This window comes from Protopterus annectens, chromosome 7.part0 (genome assembly GCF_019279795.1).
Source record: "Protopterus annectens isolate FY-2018-M chromosome 7.part0, PAN1.0, whole genome shotgun sequence".
NCBI classification, from domain to species: Eukaryota; Metazoa; Chordata; order Ceratodontiformes; family Protopteridae; genus Protopterus; species Protopterus annectens.
In genome coordinates this window covers 1,956,797,431-1,956,809,062 of record NC_056739.1, presented here as the reverse complement: position 1 = coordinate 1,956,809,062, position 11,632 = coordinate 1,956,797,431, and the positions used below count along the sequence as shown (strand labels likewise).

General features: G+C 42.6%; 1 protein-coding gene across 3 annotated transcripts in view; it reads left to right on the top strand.

Moving 5' to 3' along the window:
- Positions 1–11,632, top strand: part of CHD2 (chromodomain helicase DNA binding protein 2) — a 3,702,317-nt gene that overhangs the window by 2,546,003 nt on the left and 1,144,682 nt on the right. For all 3 annotated transcript variants that reach the window (XM_044078379.1, XM_044078380.1, XM_044078378.1), the window contains one exon: positions 3,244–3,340. In XM_044078379.1, the coding sequence (XP_043934314.1) occupies positions 3,244–3,340 (97 nt within the window). The remainder of the gene's footprint in view (positions 1–3,243; positions 3,341–11,632) is intronic.

Here is an 11,632-nt window from a genome sequence, read left to right as displayed (position 1 = left end):
CAGTAGCTTCTGAACAAAGAAGCCTGTGTGATTTAATGTGTTAATGACAAACACTGCATTCTGGGATATGTGGAGGTTTAGAAAATTTTTGAACTCTCATTAAGATGCTAGACCCCGTGTGGCCAGACTCTGAAATTACATATAAAAATATTTAAAAACCTGTAAAGAGTCCCACAGTGGTGTTAAAATATTGGAAACCACTAAACATGAGGAAATAAGCATGATTTTTGAGTCTGTGGCTGTGGTTCTCCTTTAAGTAAAGAAGCTACCGTTTCTCTCACACACACACACTACATTTTTTACCTGGAGGAGGAGCCGAGGAAGAAAGATTTGCAATGCCTGAACACACACCAGTCTGCAGAAGCTGACGTCATAATGCACACACATGACATCGGGAGTAAAAAATCGGAAATGAAAGGGGCCACGTGGCACTTCATAACACCCCAATATTTTGCACTCAAAGCTGGTATTTACCAAGGAATTCGGTATGGTTGAGAGGTATGGTCAAGATGGCTCTTCTCAGCCTCTGTCATTATGGTGAAAAGCAGGAATTGTAAGATTAAGAAGTGTATTCACTGGCAGTGTGTTTTTTTATCATCCTATTCCTCCTCAGCAGGAGAAACTGACTTCTGGCATTCCTGTACCTTGGAGGGTTGCACAGTCTTCAACCAAAAAGTGCATGCTGTTAAGATTAGTCATAGATCAAAAAATGTTTTTCTTTAGATCCTCTTGATGACAGGACGAGGCTTTAATATTGAATTTCGCTGTTTGTTAGCTCTCTCTCTCTTTGGGGTGGCAGCATCAGCAGTCATGTTGCTTCTACCAAATCTAAGGGCTTCCATTGCGGTCTCTGCCTGTCACTTCATAGATGCTGAATAACTCATTTACTTGTTAAGGTAACTGCATATGTTCTTTTTCAAGGGTTGCAGAAATAGTTCCTGTGACAATGTGAGGTATTGCTAGCAATGTAAGTAGAGTTGTAGATGTGTAACATATGCCAGCGTAGCTAGCTGGAATTTTGTAAATAATTATGTCATTTGTTTATCAAAAACTGATTTGTACAGATGCTTATGTTGAAAATGTATTTGTAAAGTTGCTTATTTTAAAAAATTATCACCAGTGTGCCCTGCTGGACAGAAAAGATGTATACATTTATGTCAGACTGTACTTTTGTAAATAGGATACAGGAAGAAAAGAGATTAATCTCAGTCCAGCTAACTTGAAAAAATAAGAAATTAACTTACTTAATTTAGGCCATAAAGATTGTATCTTACAGTTCTGACTGCAGCCAGAGATGAAATGTCTGTGTCAGAGAATGGTTTATTAGCTCCTGTAGGAAGAGTAGAAGTGTTTATTTTATAACTTCTAGAAGCTGCAACAGATCTTGGCAAAGCCCTGTGGGTGTGTATTATTGACACCTATGTGCGAGATTCTGGGTCATTTGCTAGGAAAGGGGGCAGGATGGGAACCAGAAGTCACATGACCACATGTATGTCATGTTCTGTAATCCATCACTGAAATGATATTCTTTAATACTAAATGAGACTGAAGTCTCAGCGCACGTTGTTTTTGGAACCTGACAAAGGAGGACCCCTCCCCTACTTCACCTTGCCTTGTTACATCAGTCAGGAAAATATAGTGAGATTAGTTAAATACATGTTTTTCTGTATCTGTGTGAATCTGTCTGTGTTATTTTAATATTTCCTGTGATGGAAACTCTGGTGTTTATTGTAAAGAGATATTTTGTATTTGCGTGTTCTTTTATTATTAAATATATTTAAACTTTTCATTGTGGCTGATCCTTTAGAGAATATTTTAACCTTTGAGAGTACTTATATCTACGCGGGGTTTCTGTGGCCACTCCTGAAAGCCTTACTGCATCGGTCAAACACTACCATTGGTATTAATATTAATATCATTAAGTATAATTGGGTACCCTCATAAGAGACTTAGAGTAGCTGGCTTTGGAGTGTTTGGTGGCAGTAACTGTCATATAGTCTGGGCAGAAAGGGGCATTGCTAGTAAATCTGTGGAGCCTTTCCCAGGTGTGTGTGAAAATCAACTTTTACTGTGTGTGTGTGTGTGTGTGTGTGTGTGTGTGTGTGTGTGTGTGTGTCAGCTGCTTGGAGCAGGGACAGGAAGCACTGGTTTCACAGAGAGGGTGCTGGAGGACTTGGCTTGGACACTCAGCTGAGGACTCAACTCTATAGCTGTGCAAGTGGGGAGTCTTATTGGGGACCTGGAGAGAGAGAAAGAAACCCAGACCCTGGACTGAGTGTATTCCCTGTGTGCTCTTAAGGGGAACTGTGCTTTATACAGAGAGCTGCATCTGGAAATACTGTGTCTGTCTATTTTTATTCCAGGTGAACATCCCTATCCAGTGTCAGTGATGAGGGATTCAGGCTCCTTGATTATTGGCCCAGAGAGGGGATGGCACAGTTACATGTGAGGGCTTTATGCCAGGGTATTTTTGTGTCTACTTTGAAAATTCATTTCTTTTCATTTCCATTTTAATTGGCTGTTCGCAAGTTCTGTGCTGGTCATCAGTTGTGCCCAGCAAATAATTACCAGTGTCTTGTACTCTCTAGGTAGCCATTCACATAATCCATCACAAACATGTCTGTTAACTTTTTTGAAGAATAAATGTAGTCTTCACTTGGGCCCTAAAAATGAAGTTTCTCCTTAAACAAATTAAGCAGTTGGATGCATGCCTTGTGAGTGTAGGGTTTTGTTCCACAGCAGGGTATCCCCCTATTCAGGATGAGTTTCTATTCCTTGCATCATCTGTTCAGTATAGGAATAGGCTTCAACTTTCCCATGACCCTCAATGTATATAATCAGGTAATCGAATCGGAAAACAAAATAATTCTTTGAGAGTGGCATTCTCCCTCTAACACTAAAACATTCAGTATGGCATACATTTCTTTTTAAAAGCGTTCCTTGGCAAGCATTTGCAAACCCTTTCTTGTCTCTGCTGTCATGGAACAACCTTTGTATTCTTGTGTATATTGCTGCTTTATCATTTTGATTTAAAGCGTGGCATGAAACATCATCTGCTGTTAAGCTTTAATAAATGTTGCTTTCTTGTATATATTATGCATGGCTCTAATAAGCTATCCATAAAAACAAGTTGATCTGTTAAGCTTAAAAAATGGCATTCTTAAGAAAAAGTAATGAAATGCAGATTAAATCACAAAATGAGCCACAGCAACTAAAAACACTTAACGTTTTTTAAATATTTAGCTCAAATCCATTTAACAAAGATGAACTGTCTGCCATTCTTAAATTTGGTGCAGAAGATCTATTTAAAGAAGCCGAAGGAGAAGAATCTGAACCACAGGTATGTAGTACGAGTTTTTTTAAGTGATGAAATCATACAGTAGACAGTAGGTGTATGACAGGTGAACCATGTCCCCTTGGTGTGGCAGCAGTTGTGGTGGGGGGTTGACTGACCTTTTACTGTGTAAGTGACATTTTCTGATGTTGCCTTGTGGGGGGGTTCCAGGATAACATAAAAAATAACTTTACTTCTTGAGTCACCACTGGCTTAAGGATATTCATGAAAATTAAAAGTTTTAACTGTGAGGAAAAGAAAGGTGCACGGCCTTACACTCCTGTTTAACACATATTCTGTTGCTGTAACTGGACTGACACCATGTATCATATCTGAAGGACTGGTATTTCTGCAGCCCATGGTAAATCAGAACAGCTTCATGGAAGCAATTGGAACTGCAGTATTTTTATGATCATGCATTAATTTTGGAAATACTTTTATTTTCCTCATACTAATAGGACAGCATAGAGGCCAACCATGTGATTTTCAACATTAGATCATTGTTTGGGTAGCCTAAGCTATTTGAGTTATTTCCTGTGTAGGATATAACCCACCAGCCAGGTTTCAAAGCTTCAGGGCATCTTTCACACACCTTAACTGCTGTGGCTGGAGCAGCACTAGATAAACAGAGCAGTTTGGGTGCCAAAGGTTTCAGAGCTTTTTTTCACTGAAGTAAGCTCCTTCTGCAGGCTTTGGGGCACTGAGAATCTGCTAATAATCCTTGGAGGCTGGGCAGATAAGTATTCTACTGGAGAAAAATGTTCATGTATTCTTTTTCCTGAAGAAAATCTCTGTCATAACTTGTAGGGTTTTACTTGGTATATGCTTAAGTGAAAAAATGTGTAAAAACTGATCAGATGTTGTCTCTTCCATCCATTTCAACCTGTGAGTTATTGGATCTGACATCAGCCCTCTGGATGTTCAGTCCAGAAGTTTTGCCTTCTCTACCCATACTTCTATTGTCTAACTGCCTGTCCTCAGATCTCGATTGCAGATAGAGTTTAAAGAGCTCCATCTTAATTGTGACCTTTTTGGATAATTTTTGCTCATTTGTATACCTTTTTCTATGCTTCTTTAGTTAGGAATTCTTTTCCACAGGAAAATAGTATTTGTGTGTGTTTTTCTTTGTGAAAAAAAAAAGCTTTCTCTTTGCTACACAAGTAGTTTATTGTTAGGATTTTTGTAGGTTTTTCTTCACATAGTTAATAGCTTCATGCTTATTGTTGATCACTAGGATCTCTAGTATTGATATTTTTGATTTTTTGAGGCGTTTGTGTTGAGATTGCACCTTTGTAGTACTATTTTCATTGCTGTGTGGTTGTGCTGTGCCTTTTCTTCCCCTTGGATACCATGGACAAACTTTTGAGGTTTAAGAAGTGTGCCTCAAAAGATACCCACGACAAGCAAGTCTGTTGTTTTGGCATAGCGCACTTGGAGGTCAAGTATTGGGCCTGCACATTTGGCGCCAGAGCTGTTACTGAAAGGAAAGTCATGAAGTCCTTCTCCAGCCCTCATCACCTTCTTTGTCCTCTCTCTCCCCCCAGCAAAAAAAACAAAAAACAAAAAAAAATAAATAAAAAAATAAACTTATAGATGGTAGAAGGAGAGATCCAAGGAAAAGGAGTCAAATGCCAGTAGTAAAGAAGGGAAGAGCATAAACATTTTTCCTCTTCATCTGATGGCAAGTCAGAGCCAAAGGTTCATTGACTTTAAGTGCCCACTACTCCATCCCCTTCGGGTCCTTTGGTGCCACTTCAGCTGTGATCCCCTGTTATGATCTTAAGCTTGTTCAGCTTCCCTACTCTAAGCACTCCCAGTCCTTTCTTTTCTTAGGACCCTTCTGCCTCTTTGGGCAGGCTTCAGTACCCCTTTTGCCCAATTACACTGGCAGAATTTTCTCTGGGGTATTCTCCTGTCCCTACTCTGGTTAGAACCTTGAGTACTGAGAGATCTAAGCCACCATCTGTGGCTTTTTCTTCTCAGTCCACTAGGTAAGCTGGGAGGACTTGGAGAGAACCTGACTTGGAACCAAGGTCTAGGAAACCTGATAAAATTTTTATCCCTTCCAAAGACAGACCCCACTGAAGCAAGGGTTTTGGCTGTGGTTGAGGTAGTCATGAAAAAGGACATATCCGAGGAAAGTTCTAAGGTGCATCTACCCAGCAGTCTCTCTTTGGCCTTGGGTTATTTGAGAAAGCATTTGTTCACTTTAGCTACCTTTGCTTTACGTGTGCTGACATTATCTTGCCCATTTGGCAAGACTTCAATAGGACCTTATCACTGAAGTGTCAAAGGTCATTAAGACTCCGCCTCCAGGCAGTCAGAAAAACCTGGAGGTTCAGTTGTCTAAGTTGCTGTGTAAATCTAACATTTTCATGAGACTGTTGTCCAGTTTGGCTAGTGGAACATACCAAGCGTCAGGCACAGGTACCACCATGTGCCTCATGCCTGGATGCACTTATGCAGTTTTTGGGGACTTCAAGATATCCTTATTGATGCTCCATTTGATGATGATTACATTTTTAGCCCAAAGGTTAGAGAGACAGTAAGAGTGAGCAGAACAGGAGGATGCCGTCTTCCATTGAAGTTCACTTTCTACTCCTCAGAGGTTCTCCTAGGAACCAGAAGGGTTGAAAAGCATCTCTCTTCAGAAATCACAGCAACCTTTCCAGGATACCCAGAGTGATGGTTCCCGCTGCAATGAGAGGGGGTTCAGCTACAGTGGACACTGCCCGTGGGACAAGGGAAGTCAGCAGAACCAAAACTTCCATGGAGCTTCCTCAGGGTGGCTTCTTCTCTGCCCCTGAAGGATTGTCTGACTACTGCACTCTAGAGCCAATCTTGAGTCATTTGGCTCTCTCCCCAAAAGCATGGGAGGCCATCACATCAGATTTGTGGATGTTTGAGAGTCATGTCCAGAGGTTATACAGTTCCCTTTTTGTTCACTCAGAAGGAATCCCAAAAATCTCTTCCCAACATATCACTCTGCCAGCAAAGGGAGGCAGCAGTGGAAATCCAAAACATGCTTCTCAACGTAGCCATCAGAGAGGTCCCCCAAGACCAGTGAGGATCTAGAGTCTGTTTGAGACTCTGTTCGGTACGAAATAAAAATAAGGACCTTAGATCCGTTTTGGATCTCCACAACTTGAACCACTTTGTCAGACTAAATTTTGGATTGGTGCCTTATTAGAACCGTGAAGATCCACTTAGGTGAATACAGAAATGTTGACACGTATTCAGTGAACAGCAAAAACATCGATCGTCCTGAAGCGTGAAATTCGAAATGTCAAATCGTCATAGTTGGCCCTTCTGTGGTATAGCTCCTTAAGGTAAGTGTGCGATAGTTATGGACCTTAGGGTTAGGGTGTGGGTTAAGGTAAGTGCATAGATAGTAATGTATGCATGGTTTAGTGTAGGGTTAGAAGTAGGGTTTTGTTTAGTGTATGTATGTGGTTTATTTATTTTGTTGGGGTAGGTAGTATGTAGCGGGCGTTGTGGTTGGCCAACTATTACGATTCAAGATTTTGAATTTCGCGTTTTAGGGCATTTGGTGTTTTCGTGGTTCGTGCAATATGTCACTGTTTTTGTATTCACTGAAAAGGTCTTTCGAGCTTATAATATAGACCCTTTTTGATGACCATGGTGCAGTCCATTCTTCCTCCTCTTAGGAAGGGCAACTAGATCTCAAGGATGCTTGCCATCGCATAAAGGTAGCAAGGTATTTTAGGAGGGTTCTGCTCTTTCAGCTGGGAGCCAGTCATTTTCATTTTTGGGCTCTGCCCTTTGGTCTCCCCATAGCTCCCCAGATGTTCATGAAATGTAAGGCAGTAGTGGCAGCCTAACTCAGGCTGCAGGGTTCCAGGTCTCCTCCTACCTGGGCAGCTGGCTTTTGAGTGCTTCAACGAGGGCATCATTAATCAAGGCCTGAGATTCCTTTCTCCAATTGCGTCTGTCATTGGGCAGAACAGTGAATTATGAAAAGTGCAGTCTGAAACTGGATTAAGTATTGGGATTTGTGCATACCTTTGTTACTCATAAACTGGATGTACAGTCCAGGTCTTGCTCTTCCTTTAGTTCCACTATACTTGATACCACTTGGTATTGGAATCTAACAGTTGCTATTTGAATGTGGTCAATTTAGGCAGGCAAGCTACCATTATCAAGTGTAAATTATCTTTGTTTACAGGCTTCTTACATCCTCCAGGTTCACAAAACATCAGCAGTCTCAGATGTTCTTCATCTCACATTGCTGCAGTCCTAACACTTGGGTAGTCCGCTGTCCCAGTCGGCCCGAATAACAAAGTATAAGGCTGACGTCGGTCAAGGCGCATTAGTCTGACGTCAGGACGTCAGGGTACAAATGCGCATGACCGACGTCATATCCTCAGTCTTTTTTGCCGCATGGTCCGATGCAGAAGCAGTATTGCGAGTGCAGGTTGGCGTTCTGAAATTTTCTGAAGTCGGAGTTTCAGACCGAATCAAAGTTGGCTAAGTACCCCGTTGAGGAATATTTTGGTTTTTTCTTGCCTCAGTATTTAACTGGATGTCAGAAAAAGTGAATAACTGTATTTCTTGTGGGAAACAGATACCTCATAGGGACTACCATACCTTGTGTATACCTTGCTTAGGGCCTGAGCACGACGTTGTTGGCTGTCGCTCTTGTGCTAGATTTAACAAACGCACTATAAAGAGAAGATTAGATTGTGCCAGGTTAGTTTTTGGGAAGCGTTGTAATTATAACATGCCGTCGGATGCTCCGACGCCCGCTTCGTCTAAAAAGCGCAAGGACAAAGTAGCAAAGCCTAGGTTGGAAGAACCGTCTGTCCCGGACGTCGGTTCTTTAGAGGGCTCGGTGGAGCCGGTGGTTCTGCCAGAAGTTCCTTTGGACTCTCAGGGAGAGACTTTACTGTTACAAGATGTGTCCTCTCAGGAGGTAGGCCAGGCTGAAGGGGCTTCTCAGGTAGCTGTTCTCCCCTCCCTTCCTAAGGTGGTTAGGCCCTCCCCTTCTGTTTCCAAGGCTTCTTCGAGAGGCAGGCCAGGGTTAACTTCTGTGGGGGTCTCCCCTAGTTCTTCAGGGTCTCTGCCTAAGAAACATATGCTTAAAATGGCAGAAGATTTGATTACTATGATTAGAGGTTCTATGCCCCCTCCTGATAAGAGGCCTAGGGTGGAACCTGAGCTTGAGAGTTTTGAGCAGTGTTCGAGGCTTCTGAGTCTTGACTGAAGACTTGCAGGAGTATCCTCCTTATTCTGATTCTGATGTAGATGATTCTACTCCTTGCTTCTCCTCCTGAGGATTTTTCTTTTCAGAGACTCTTCATTCCATGAGGGAGCATTTTAAATGGGAAGGTCAAGATTTCTCTGATTCCAGGAAAAGGCTTAGGGAATTTTGTTTCTACCCCAGCATAGGCCTTTAGCTATACCTCCTGTTCTGGATGTGGTAGAAGATGTTTTTGCAGAGGCTTCCCTGAACCCTGATTCTTTGCCTCCTGCCCCAGTTAAACCGGATAGGTATTATAGGGTGCCTGAAGCTCATAAGTATCTTTTTAAGAGTCCTAGGGCAGACCCAGAAACTGTTTCTCAGGGCCCTAAAGGTGTTAAGGCTTCTGTTGTTAAAAATCCTGTTCCTCCTGATAAAGAGGCAAGGGCTTTGGATAGATGGGGAAAGAAGGTGTATACTTCTTCCACTTTAGCCATGAGGGCTTTGAATTGCCAGTTTCACATGTTAAAATACCAAAATTACCTCCTTTCACAATTGAAGTCTAAGGTAGATGCTCTGGCGGAAGGTATTGAGTGTAAAGAGTTGCAGGATTTAGTTCATGTTTCTGAACAGGTGGGTAAGCATTCCCTGCAATGTGGTTTTGATGCTGTACAGGCCTCTTGAGGGTGGCAGCCACTGGTTCTGTTCTTCGCAGGCACGCCTGGCTGAGGGATCAGAATTTAGCTGAGCATGTAAAGACAAGGATTTTAGATGCTCCTTTACAATCTGATGTGTTGTTTGGTTCGCCTGTGGAAGCAGTTTTAAAGAAAATGGAGGACAAGGCTAAGTCTATGCAGACTGTTAAAGATTTTTTGCAGGTTCAGCCTCCGAAGTTTAGTAGAAATTGGCCTACTAAGGGGTGGACATATCCTTCTTATGATTCCCAGCCTAGGGGTAGGTCTAGACGTGGTAGGGGCAGAGCTCAAGGTTCTTTTAGGCCTAGAACAGGGAGTTCACCTGCTCAGTCTTCTGGTGAGGGCAGGGGTCAGTCCTTTCGTAAGCAGACCCAATGACCTGCCTTTTCGGCTGCCAGAGCCTTCTCGTCTGGCAGCACCTTTGGGAGGAAGGCTGGCACTTTTCAAAGAAAATTGGAGTTTAATTACCCAAGACAGATGGGTATTGGATATCATTCACCACGGTTACAGGTTTTATTTCCATACCTTGCCTCCTTTCAAAGGCATGCCAGACATTCCTCCTATACAAAGAAAAGAGGCTCACAAGCAAATTTCTCTGTTACTCCACATAGGGGCCATTCAGCCGGTTCCTGTGCCAGAAAGGGGCCTAGGATTTTATTCTCGCCTGTTCCTAGTACCAAAAAAGGGGAACACGTGGAGACCAATTTTGGATTTATCTATCCTCAACACTTATCTGGACATTCCCAAGTTCAAAATGTTGACGTTACAACAGCTTTTACCTCTGCTGGGCAAAGATCACTGGATGGTAACTTTAGATCTCAAGGAGGCTTACCTTCATGTGCCTATCAGACTCAGTTGCAGGAAGTATCTGCGTTTTCGAGCTGGGAATTCTCATTATCAGTTCTCTGCATTACCCTTTGGCTTATCTACTGCGCCTAGAGTATTCACAAAAGTTCTGGCTTCAGTCATAGCTTTCTTCAGGCTAAAAGGAATACAAATCTATCCTTACTTGGACGACTGCCTGATTCTGGCTCAAGAAAAGGACGAGCTTCTTCAGCATTTGGAATATGTGATAGCAGTGCTAAGATGCCTGGGGTATTCTGTGAACGAAATAAAGTCCAGTCTAGTACCCTCTCAAGACATGTGCTTTCTGGGTGTGAGACTGAATACAGCAACCCAGATGGCCTTTTTAACCCCGGACAAACAAAAGAATCTTTCCCTTTACTTTCATCAACTATCTCTTCAGTCCGGGCTGACTGCAAGGACAGTCCTTCAAGCCTTAGGGTTCATGGCATCTTGTATTCTGGTGCTTCCCAATGCCAAACTGCATATGACGAAGCTGCAATGGTATCTCAAAAATGTATGGACACAGCACTGCCAGGATTTGGACACTGTCATTCAAATAATACCTTGCATTCAAAAGGAATTTTTGTGGTGGGCTCAGGAATGTCACCTAAACAAGGGACTCTCTGTGACCCGGCCAGAGGCGAGTCAGATTCTAACGACAGATGCCTCAGACATAGCTTGGGGAGCTCATCTGAATGGAAAGTGGATACAAGACAAGTGGCCTGCCAGACTACAGCATCTACATATCAACATGAAGGAGATGTTAGCAGTCCAGTTTGCATTACTGGCTTTCAAGGAGTTACTTCTTCCAGGGCAGGTGTTGATTCTAACAGACAACACAACTGTCATGTGGTACATCAACAAGCAAGGGGGAACACATTCTTATCCTCTATGCAGGCAAGCAATGATTTTGTGGGAGACTGCGCTCAGCCTGCAGCTAAATCTTCAAGCAAGGTTTCTGCCAGGAGCACAGAACTCCTTAGCAGATGTGTTAAGCAGGCAAATCATGGATCCCCACGAGTGGAAACTGGATCTTCATGTATTTCGGAAATTGACAGTGTCATGGGGAACTCCAGACATAGATCTGTTCGCTTCTCCACTAAACCACCAGCTGCCAAAGTTTTGCACGAAAGGTTTCATCACACAGCTTGGAAAGTGGATGCTCTTTCTTTCAGTTGGAAAAATCTTCATGTGTATGCCTTTCCACCTCTGCCTCTCCTCCCAAAGGTACTCCTAAAGGTCAGACAAGACAAGCCAAGGCTGATTTTAATAGCTCCAGATTGGCCTCGGCAACACTGGTACCCATTACTGAGGAATCTGGTAAGGAAGCCTCCATGGCCTTTACCTTTGATTCCACACCTTTTGTCTCAGAGGGACGGTCATCTACTCAATGTCAAGCTTCACTCTCTTCATCTAACAGCCTGGCATATTCTGTTTTGAACCACAGCAGGTCTCAACTTCCTCAACAAGTTTTGAATGTGATTATGGAAGCCAGAAGACCTAGTACACGTAAAGTGTATGCAGACAAATGGAAGAGATTTTTATTTTGAAGTGCAG